At 41.4% G+C, this 11079-nt stretch overlaps 3 protein-coding genes across 3 annotated transcripts; all 3 read left to right on the forward strand.

The window, feature by feature from the left end:
• The first annotated feature begins 3471 nt into the window (after positions 1 to 3471).
• Positions 3472 to 4224, forward strand: LOC125579954. Its single transcript, XM_048743874.1, has 2 exons — positions 3472 to 3565; positions 3794 to 4224. The coding sequence occupies exons 1-2, from the start codon at positions 3472 to 3474 to the stop codon at positions 4222 to 4224; spliced, it is 525 nt and encodes a 174-aa protein (XP_048599831.1).
• A 3188-nt stretch (positions 4225 to 7412) lies between these two features.
• Positions 7413 to 9141, forward strand: LOC106376777 (E3 ubiquitin-protein ligase CSU1). Its single transcript, XM_013816895.3, has 2 exons — positions 7413 to 7761; positions 8292 to 9141. The coding sequence occupies exons 1-2, from the start codon at positions 7523 to 7525 to the stop codon at positions 8983 to 8985; spliced, it is 933 nt and encodes a 310-aa protein (XP_013672349.1). The 5' UTR covers positions 7413 to 7522; the 3' UTR covers positions 8986 to 9141.
• A 425-nt stretch (positions 9142 to 9566) lies between these two features.
• Positions 9567 to 10743, forward strand: LOC125579955 (equilibrative nucleotide transporter 3-like). Its single transcript, XM_048743875.1, has 5 exons — positions 9567 to 9605; positions 9746 to 9850; positions 10129 to 10284; positions 10392 to 10535; positions 10621 to 10743. Exons 1-5 carry the CDS (start codon positions 9567 to 9569, stop codon positions 10741 to 10743), a joined length of 567 nt encoding a protein of 188 aa, XP_048599832.1.
• Positions 10744 to 11079: the final 336 nt, after the last annotated feature.

Here is an 11079-nt window from a genome sequence, read left to right on the forward strand (position 1 = left end):
GGCAGCATTCAAACAAGAATTTGAACGCAAGTACTTCACTCCTGAATCCAAGCGAAGGCTTCAACGCTAGTTTGCAAACTTGGTACAAGGAGATAAGACAGTTAGAGAATATGAATCTGAATTTATGCGACTCCGATGACACGTGCTGCGAGGACAAGATGATGAGGAGACCATGATATCCAACTTTCTGTTTGGTCTAAAACCAGAGTTAAAAAATAGACTGTTAGTCGGGAACTACGAGAGTCTCACCGAGCTAGTGGAAAATGCTGTGAATGTGGAGATCGGATTGGAAGCTGAGAAGGCGGCAAGTAAGAAATTCAAGCAGCATCAAGAAGGAAAGTATGGTGGAAACCAAAGATCTTTTAAGGGTAAAGATAAGGAAAAGGAATCGGGAGGGCCAAGTCGACGACCTCTGTTCACAGGAAAATGCTTTAAGTGTGGCAAGACAGGCCATAAGTCAAGTGAATGCTTCGGGAAGAAACCTGGATCCTTTCAGTCAAACTCATACAATCCTACATGCTACACGTGTGGAAAGAAAGGACATATCTCTACCCAGTGCAGTGTCAATCGTCCTATCCCAGCTACGCCAATCACTGTCCATCCTCCTCCAGCTCCACCTGCAATCGCACCTGCGCCAAAAAGGCAAGCTATAGGAGGTAGAGTTTACGCTTTAGAACTAGAGGATACTAAACCTCAAGGCCCATCTAAGGGTCCCATCACAGGTATTTGGGTTCTTTAACCTTACTATATTGATTTTGTGTTGTGTGATTTCTTGTGATGGATTGGTTAATTTCTATTGGATAATTTTTATGTTGTTGATATATATTGATGTTGTAGTAGGAACTTTACATGTTACGGGGCGTCCCACACATGTATTGTTCGACTCAGGGGCAACACATATCTTTGTGGCCCCTGAGGTAGCTGTCGAGTTTGTGGGTTCATTTTTGATTGACAGGATGGATGTGGCTGTGATGACTCCCGGAGACCAAACCCTCTAAGCAAAAGACTGCCTCAGAAGAGTTCTGTTAGTCATTTGCGAGAAGATGTTTGTGGCAGATTTGTTGGTGGTCCCCTTAAAAGGATATGAAGTTATCTTGGGCATGGATTGGTTATCAGGCTATCGGGCACAATTAGATTGTGGAAAAAGTCGTATTTTGTTCAAGGAGAACGGGCAACGACAAATAGTGTTTTACGGGATCAGTCCAAGCAAGTCTGTGTCTTTAGTAGCTGCCTTGAGAGTGGAAGATTTGCTTAAGGATGGATAAGCGTATCTGGTAACAATAACTGCTAGTGAAGGGCCCGCTAGCAGTGGAGTTGAAATTACGGATATTGCGGTAGTACAAGAGTTCGAGGATGTATTTGCAGCGTTGAAAGAGTTACCTCCACCTCGGAGTAACCCTTTCACAATTAACTTGGAACCTGAAGCGAAGCCAAAAGCAAAGGCTCCCTACCGCATGGCACCTGCGGAGTTAGCAGAGTTGAAGAAACAGCTTCAAGATTTAATGGAGAAAGGTTTCATAAGACCTAGCTCTTCACCATGGGGAGCTCCAGTCTTATTTGTCAAGAAGAAGGATGGTAGCATGCGAATTTGCATTGATTATCGAGGAATCAACAATATCACCATCAAAGATAAGTATCCTCTTCCGAGGATAGACGAGTTGTTGGATCAGCTAAGGGGAGCAAGTTGGTTTTCAAAGATCGACTTGGCGTCGGGCTATCATCAGATTCCAATTTCAGAAGGTGATGTCATGAAGACTGCGTTTAGAACTCGTTATGGACAATACGAGTTCGTAGTAATGCCTTTTAGCCTTACTAACGCACTGGCGGCCTTCATGAGATTGATGAATGAAGTGTTCCACGATTATCTCGACAAGTTCATGATAATCTTTATCGATGAAATTTTAATATATTCCAAGACAGAGGTCGAGCAGAAAGCACACTTGAAGCTAGTGTTGGAACGGTTAAGAAACCAGAAGCTGTATGCCAAGTTCAACAAGTGTTCTTTCTGGAAAAGAGAGATCGGGTGCTTGGGGCACCGTGTGTCTGGAGAAGGAGTTTCCGTAGATTTGGAAAAAGTGAAAGCCATCAAGGAATGGCAAAGGCCATCAACGGTAACCGAGGTAAGAAGTTTCCTCGGGTTAGCCGGGTATTATCGAAAGTTCGTCAAGAACTTTTCTTCGATCGCTAAGCCCCTGACAAAGTTGACTGGAAAAGGAGTTCTGTTCATCTGGGGAAAAGAAACGGAGGAAGCATTTCAGAGACTGAAGAAAGCTTTGACCACAACACCGGTATTGGCATTACCTGAACAAGGTAAACCTTACACTGTGTACGCAGATGCTTCTAGGTTTGGGTTGGGTTTTGTGTTGATGCAGGAAGGCAAAGTAATTGCTTATGCATCAAGGCAACTTAGAAAACATGAAGAGAACTACCCAACACACGATTTAGAAATGGCGGCAATGGTGTTTGCGTTAAGGATTTGGCAATCTTACTTATATGGAGAAGTCGTGGAAGTATTCACAGATCATAAGAGTCTCAAGTACTTGTTCACACAGCCTGATTCGAACCTCCGACAAAGGCGATGGATGGAGTTTGTGGCGGATTACGACCTGAAGATTCAATATCATCCATGCAAAGCTAATGTAGTCGCAAATGCACTAAGTCGTAGAAAGTTGGCGTCCGATGTTGGAAATGAAGTGGAAGCGTTATCGAATGAACTTAAGTTGTTGACTTTATGGGCAATTGAAGGAGAGCCAAGTGAGCCATTAGGCATGCATGCAGTAAACCAGGCGGGTTTACTCGCACGGATCAGACAGGAGCAACAACATGTTGAAAAGTTAAAGAGAATTATTGAGGAAGTCAAGAGTCAAGAAGGTCCAAATCCAAGTGGCTATCATATGGCGCCAGATGGTACACTATTACTTAATGGGAGGATTTCAGTACCACAAGGAGAAGGGCTACGAGATGAGATCTTGAAGTCGGCGCATCATTCGTTACTCAGTATCCACCCCGGAAGTACGAAAATGTATCGAGATATCCGAAGGTATTATCATTGGCCAGGAATGAAGATATCAGTGGCGCTATGGGTGGCTCAATGTCAAACTTGTCAACAAGTCAAAGTCGAGCATCAGATTCCAGGAGGGTTGTTACAAAGCTTACCAGTACCTCAGTGGAAATGGGATTCCATATCCATGGATTTCATCACTGGGTTAGCCCCGGCTCGAGGTAGATCAAATAACGCAATATGGGTGATTGTTGACAGACTGACGAAGGTGGCGCACTTGTTACCTACGAAGGAAACCGATAAGGTAGAAGTATTGGCAGAGATATAGTCTCCGATCGAGATCCTAGATTCACCTCAAAGTTTTGGAAGGCGTTACAAGAAGCAGTGGGAACTAAGTTATTCATAAGCACCGCGTATCATCGTGAGACGGACGGCCAAACGAAAGAACCATTCGCACCATAGAAGATATGATGCGGATGCGTATATTGGATTGGGCGGGAAGATGGGAAAAGCATTTACCATTAGTCGAATTCTCCTACAACAACAGCTTTCATTCTAGCATAGGTATGCCACCATATGAGGCGCTTTATGGGAGGTCATGCAAAACACCTTTATGTTGGACCGAAGTTGGAGAAAGAAGAGAGTTTGGACCCGAAATTGTAGAAGAGATGATGAAAAAGTTAGAGATCATTTAAACCAAAATGAAGAAAGCGCAGGATAGACAAAAGAAGTACACCGATCAATCAAGGTGAGAAGTGGTGTTCAGTATTGGTGATTGGGTTTATCTGAAAGTGTCAGCTCAGAAAGGAAAGGAGAGATTCGGGAAGGTCGGGAAGCTAGCTGTTAGATTCATTGGGCCTTACCAGATTGAAGAACGAATCGGAGATGTTGCTTACCGCCTCAACCTACCTGAAGAGATGCAAATACATCTGGTATTTCACGTATCAATGCTGCGGAAACAAGTTCATGATCCCAACGCTATTGAGACAGAGCAAATCGAAAACCTGCAAACAAACCTCACTTATACAGAGAGACCAATCCGAATAGGTGAACGTCGGATACGAAGATTGAAGAATCGAGAAATTCCTCAAGTCCAAGTTTTCTGGGGTAAACGGAACCGTGTAGTTGTGACCTGGGAGGATGAATCAAGATTTAAAGCGTTGCATCCAGAGTTCTTCCACGAAGAAGTAGTGATAGAAGAAGGGGGATCATCGGATCCTTAGAGAATTCGGGGGCGAATTCTAATAAGGGGAGGAGGATGTAATCCCCATCTTAAAAAAAAAAACCTAATTTCGATTTTATGGAATTTCTCAGGGAAGCCGAAGGCTCGGGAAATTTTTATCCTCAAGGTTAAGGTTAGTCTGGAGTCTATTAAAAATATTTAGCTCATCAGAACGGGAGGGGAAAAATATTCGGGATTGATCGCGGGACGAAAATTCACCAGAAGGGCTGAAATCGCGCAAATCGACCGAAAAGCTCGAGGTGGCTTGATCTAAGGGACCAGGACGTGGTGTCAACCATTTAACCTGCTGAGTGTCAACACAAGAAGGAGGTGTAGACGTGCATGAAGCAGTTTCATGCAGCTTGACACATAGAAGCACCAGATGTCGCAATACCTGCGATCTGCGCATGCGAACTGACATGCAGAGGCCCGTGTGTCGCGATGCATGAACACCAGACATGCTGAAGGGCAAGTGGAAGTGGAGGTGTCTTCTGGCATGGCTAGAGAGCATGCAACAGGGCATGTAGACGCCCATGTGTCGCCACGCATGCGACCAGAAGCATGCATGACGACACACAGGCGATCAGGTGGCTCATTCTTATTGGCCGACAACTTCTATATATACCCAGGACGACACACAGGCGATCAGTCCAGACCAATTCATTCAAGACATTGAGGTTGAGTTTTGGGATTTAACATCATGGTACCAAGACGAAGATTTGGAGGGGATAAAAAGGGTTTGGTCAACATCTGGAATCAAAGAGTCGAGCCACATCGCTTAATCACTGTGAGTCACAGTTAATTGTTTGTTAACGAATTTTTAATACAGGTTCCTGACATCGGAGACGGCTTCCGAGCTAGGATAGCTGGACCGGTCTAGGTGTCAGTTTGTGGATCCGAGGCTTGAGACGATGTCTAGGCTAAGTGGATAGCAAGACTAGTCTAAGCACCCGGGTTATTGTGATTGTGTGATTATTATATGTTGTTATGGTATGTACCTCGTGTTGGTACTGTTGTGTGAAAAACCTCGTGGTGGTTCTAGTAGTAGTTTGCAGGTCATTGCTTCCTCAAATGGTACCACTAAACCGGTCGTGGTCCGGAAAGTGGTGGGCTCGGTTTAACTTGGCTTGATCACCAAGGCCGAGTGTCACACGTGGATGTGACAGCCCCCGACGAGTCCGATAGAGGACCGGGGAATGGCGATTCCGATTGAGGACCATGACCGGGCGATTCCCGAGCGTCTACGCCTGTGTGGTGTAATAGTGAAGAGATTGCTGGTGTCCCTTATGTGGAGGAAGAATGATTATGTTGGGCCCTAGAAGTATATATATATGGTTGATTGATATGACACTCATAAAGAGTGTTTGATTTATTACGGTTTAATGGTTTATTGCTTAAATCGGTCATGCTTTATGATCTTGAATATTGATTGTTGAACTACCCGTCTTGCTTGTGTTTGGGGTGGGGTTTAGAATGACGGGTAGTTGTATATGCTAGATAGGGAACCCAGGCTCACTGAGTGAAACTAGTTCACTCACTCCTCACATCCTTTTGCAGGTGACCAGTAGAAAGGACCATAGCGCTCGCGGAACTGTAGTAGCTGGTGTAGATTGGACATCTTTTGCTAAAGACTCATTTTTAAGATATATGAATGTATGTTTTACTTTCGACTGCGTCCATGGACCCAATGTATAATATTTTGGGCTTGTGAACTTCGTGTTTTATATATATGAAATAAAGTATATTTATAACCGTGACGTGTTGAATCTAATATTAGGTTAGTCCAACCTAACACAACTTTATGATTCGGTACGAGTTGCAAAGCCTCAGGCTGAAGATTAGAGGAAACGAGTTTTGAATGAATATTCTGGGTTACAGAATTATGTTTTGTGACTTGGAAAGTCTATTCTCAACCCGTCGTAACACTTCCGGACTTGGCAGAGGAAGGTCATTCGGGCATGTTCTTGTTTGATTGTTGCCCGGTTGACTGACCGATGTCTAAAACGGTTTGGGGGTGTTACAGCTAACAAGGTACATATCTTAACATCAAATAGACAAGAGCTGGCCCGACTCCCCTATAAACTTAGCATATGAAATACCAAGGGACATAGGCAAATCAAAGGTTTCCTCTTCGTTACAACATGCAGAAAAGGTCAAAATACCTGCCCCAACCATTGATTCTCGGAGAGCTTGCTCCGAGCTCATGCCTCGAGAACAAGCCGCAGTGAACGTGGGCCCAATCAAACCAGCTACCTTTAGTGAAGCGAACGATTATCTCTGGTGAAGCAGGCAGTAGATGCCATGTTTATCTGGCCACTCCATACCGAAAAAGAACTCAATAGATTACTTTGGGCATTTGATTCGAGAGGAAAACAAAAATAGACAATGACCTCTTTCCTTTCTTTAAAGTTTAGGCAGATCCAAATAGATTCACACAAATAAGTGAACTGAAAAGCTTGAAAAGCACTTCCACCACGACGGTGAGGAAGCTAAAGTACCTCAGGAGATTTGCCATGCCTTTCTGAGAGAGATTTAAAAATCAAAGAAGTTCTCAACAGATGCCTCGAATAGACGATTCTCGATAGGTCAAGGTCTATGAGGAAGGGCTCTACAACCCTAGAGATAAAACTAAACTGGCAACGAGAACAACATAAGCGAAAAGAGGAGGTGAGGCAGCGACACATCCTCTAAATTCAACATCTTGAATAATCAGATAATGCTAACATCATAATACAAAATGGGTGAATCCAATCATAACGAAAAACAAAAGGCTATTTGTTAGTCTCTCGGTTGAGATGATAATGTCATCTATCTCGCTACTTAGGATATTGTGCAAAAGAAAAACACGTCTAATTAGTTCTAGTTTGTGAAAAAAGCAGGTTATAAATGGATTCTAACAAAATAATTTTGATTTTGTTATGCATATGATTTGGAAAGACTGGTTTGCGATTTATTGGTTAACAATAGACCGCAATTAACCAATGCTTGTTTGATTTTGGGTTTGGAACTTTAAAATATACGGACAAATTGAATTCGAACTTCCAAAGTGGATATAAATTGGATTTAAACTTTGGGATACAGAATGTGGGCTTAATTGTGTGGGACTATAATAGGTTCTGAAGGGAGGTGAACCGTTAAGAAAACTAAAATGAACCGTCAAGATTATTATTAAATTGGACGGTAAAGGATGCGGTTGTAAAATCGAAATCAGTTTCCAATCTGAAAAAAAAAAAACAAAACTTCTAGGGTTTGCGATTTGGATTCTTAATTTCTCTCCCATCCTCGATTAAGCATAAAACATGCCGCAAAGACACTCGAAGAACAACAACGATCTCGCGTACTTCACGTACGACGAGAAGAAGAAGTTAGGGTATGGAACCCAGAGGGAGAGATTGGGGAAAGACTCGATCAAGCCCTTCGATGCTTGTTCCCTCTGCTTGAAACCCTTCATCGATCCCATGTGTTGCCACAAGGGTCATGTCTTCTGCAGAGAGTGTATCCTCGAATGCTTCCTCGCGCAGAAGAAAGACATCCAGAGGTAGTAAAACAAAGAGTCTTCTCTTTTTTTTTTGTTGTAAATTTAACTTCTTTATACGTTCGTATGTTTTTTAGCTTCGAGATCTAGATAGGGTTGTGGAATTCCATTATTCATTCTGTGTCCTGCTGCCTAAGTGACTGGTCTATAATTGGATTATTGATGGGTTTGAAGGAGAGAAACTCTTTGTTTAGATCTTTAAGTCTTTGTTGACATTTGCTGAAGCATTACCCTCACAGTGTGGTTGTTCGACACTTTGAGTGTGATGTGCTTCTAAAGTGACCTTAACTATATAGCCCAAAGTGTTTTCTTTGGGTTAGATGATTTATGGTTGGTTGCATATAGTTTTGTTTGTGCTTGTCTATGGTAGAAAGGGGCTTAGAGGCTTGATTCTCCCCTCTTGTATATTTTTAAGACCCGTTGCGACATTTACGTTAATGGGTCTCTTGAAGAGCTATCATTTTGTGATATATCTTTGCTCTGTATGCTAATATCCTGAGAGAAGTGCTACTAACATGTGGGATTGTTCTCAGGAGGCTTGCTGCCCATGCTTCTCAAAAGAATCAAGATAAGGACGAAGAAGAAGAGAGGCTAATGTTACAAAAGGCTAGAGAGCTCGACGAGTTTGATCAGCAAAACCATGGTGCTTTGCCTCGATACAGTGACAAGAGCCAAAGCCAGGACAAGAATGGTTTTCATGGGGCGAACAGTGTGAAGGCGACTTCTTTTGAAGAGGAAGCTCTTAGGACAATGAAAGCCTTCTGGCTTCCATCGGCTACACCAGGAGCTTCGGTTAGAGTTGAAGCTCCGGAAACTCATACGGTCTGTCCAGAGGGCAAAGAGAAGCTCAAGCTTAAAAACCTCTTTGCTATCCGTTTCACGGAAGATAACAGCGAAGAGGAAGAGGAGAAGGCGAAATCGTCATCAACAAGCTCTTATGACAAAACCTACATTTGCCCGAGCTGCAAAGTCACTCTGACTAACACCATGTCTCTTGTGGCACTTAGCTCATGCGGACATGTTTTCTGCAAGAAGTGTGGTGAAAAGTTTATGCCCGTGGACAAAGTCTGTCTTGTGTGTGACAAACCTTGCAAGGACAGGAACTTGGTTGGGTTGAAGAAAGGAGGCACTGGTTTTGCTGAGCACGACGATCATCTTGAGGCTAAAGAGTACAAGCATTTGGGTAGTGGCTCTGGTTTAGGGATGGTGCGGATGGGTAAGACATGATGATTGTGGACAGCGCATCAGATGTTTGTGTTAAAATTGTATACAACTAAGAGACTGTTTTCTCTATTTGGCTTTTGGTTCTTGTTCTTTTCATCCGATCTTATTTGCACTTCTACTACCCCAATACCATGAGTCTTTCAAAGAAGTTTCCATGAAGTTGAACTCTACAATTTGATACGTTCAATTATACCCTTTGAGCTGTACCTAATGTTAGACATGATCTCAAACACAAAGACAGCTTGTAACAAACCAACAATCATATTTTAAAAGGCAGCCGTACAAAACTAGTGTATTATTTGTTTTAATATCTCTTGTACGTGGCTGAGACGTTTAGCAAGTCATAGGATCGCAGTTTCTTTAGCTATAGTAAAGTAATAAACGAGAAAGACGTACTATAATTTATAAATTGTTTATTTGCAAAATATCACGTATGGAGCATACAAAAGGCCAGATAGATTGTTTCCAGTTTTCACTTCATGATTCTGAATTCTCTTCTTTGTCTTTTGTTCATTTTTCCTTTGTTCACACTTTTATTCTTACTTCATCTAAACATTTGTGACAACAAAGAAGAAGTTAAAAACATGAACATTGAAACTGAGAACATCCCAAGGAAGCTCGAGGTCAGTTAATAATGTAGATAACAAGAATAAATTTTCAAATTTTGCTGATGTGTATTTTTGTCAGAAAAGAAAAACATTTGCACACTTATGTATAATAAAAGACATTGATTGGGGTTGTGATGAGTGACTATATGGAACAGGGTAAGTTTGGAGCTATGGTGGTATGTTGTATCTTAGGAGTAGGACAACTTGTGGCATGGAACACAATACTCACTATTTCCGATTATTACTATCAAGTCTTCCCTGTAAGTGTAGCTTCTTGATCATGAATCATCAATTCTTTTTATAAATTGTTTATCTATTTATATTGAGGAAAACTATACACATATTTAAACTCGTGCAATATGTAGGTAAATCATGAGCTTTATCAAAATTTCCCTATATTATATTTTAATATTTATATACTACTGAAAACTAATTACTTATCTATATTTGATTTTTTAGGTCCACCATTATATAGTGTTCTAACGTTTTGTTTCCATGTTCTTTTGTTTTCTATGAATCGTGATTTGATTCATCAAAGGAGTATCATCCTTTAAGAGTTCTTACTCTAGTTTACCAGCCATTTGTCCTTGGAACTATATTCATCTTGGTTTTCATGGGGAAAAAGAAGAAGAACCAGAAGCAAATTGCTATCGGTTATACCATTTTCTTCATCGGCTCTCTTCTTTTGATTATTGTGAGTAATTTTTATATATATGCATGGTATTTGTTAGCAGAAATTTCTTCATTAAATAATACAGCCAAAGAGTACATTTTCTTCTTCTTTTGTTTTTTTTCTTATAGTTAGACGTGGCTACCAAAGGAGAAGGAACTCTATTAGCATACATCTTTTTATGTTCGATTGTTGCATGTTTTGGGATGGCGAATGCTCATGTAGAAGGGGCCATGCTCGGAGAACTTTCATTCATGTGTCCTGAGTTTATTCAGGTTTTATTCTTATAAGAAAATTGATATAGGCGTAAACTTTGATTTCTAATTGTTTCTAACTAAGATTTATAATTTTTCTTGTAAGTCATTTGTCGCGGGTCTAGGCGTAGCCGGAGCCATAACATCTGCTTTGAGGCTTGTTACCAAAGCGGCATTCGATAAATCTCCTAACGGTCTTCGAAAAGGCGCTTGTAGGTCACTTAACTAGTGAACTTGAGATTTTTCTCTATATATGCTAAATTTGTGTTCACATTAATTCTTTGAAATGGTTATAAACTAATTTAACATCAATTGCAGTGCTATTCTTGGCATTTTCGACTTTGATCGAGTTCATTTGCATGGTTCTCTATATTTACATGTTTCCAAAGCTACCAATTGTGAAACATTATTATGCAAAGGCGGAATCAAACCATGTAGAAGCTGACGAAACGAAAATCACGCAATTAGGCAACAAAGAGTTGCTCGATCAAAACATGGGCTTGCAATCAATCTTTTCCTCATCTACGCCCTGACTTTGTCAATATTTCCTGGATTTTTGTACGAG

Source organism: Brassica napus, chromosome C1 (genome assembly GCF_020379485.1).
Source record: "Brassica napus cultivar Da-Ae chromosome C1, Da-Ae, whole genome shotgun sequence".
Classification (NCBI taxonomy): Eukaryota; Viridiplantae; Streptophyta; class Magnoliopsida; order Brassicales; family Brassicaceae; genus Brassica; species Brassica napus.

Bases quoted from the DNA above. Each gene is read 5' to 3' on its own strand.
- LOC125579954 (XM_048743874.1), top strand. From the start codon at position 3,472: ATGCGGATGCGTATATTGGATTGGGCGGGAAGATGGGAAAAGCATTTA. The intron at 3,566-3,793 runs GTATGCCACCAT...TTTATCTGAAAG, and splicing joins CAGCTTTCATTCTAGCATAG to TGTCAGCTCAGAAAGGAAAG.
- LOC106376777 (XM_013816895.3), top strand. From the start codon at position 7,523: ATGCCGCAAAGACACTCGAAGAACAACAACGATCTCGCGTACTTCACG. The intron at 7,762-8,291 runs GTAGTAAAACAA...GATTGTTCTCAG, and splicing joins CAGAAGAAAGACATCCAGAG to GAGGCTTGCTGCCCATGCTT.
- LOC125579955 (XM_048743875.1), top strand. From the start codon at position 9,567: ATGAACATTGAAACTGAGAACATCCCAAGGAAGCTCGAG. The intron at 9,851-10,128 runs GTAAGTGTAGCT...GATTCATCAAAG, and splicing joins ATTACTATCAAGTCTTCCCT to GAGTATCATCCTTTAAGAGT. The intron at 10,285-10,391 runs GTGAGTAATTTT...TTTTTCTTATAG, and splicing joins GCTCTCTTCTTTTGATTATT to TTAGACGTGGCTACCAAAGG.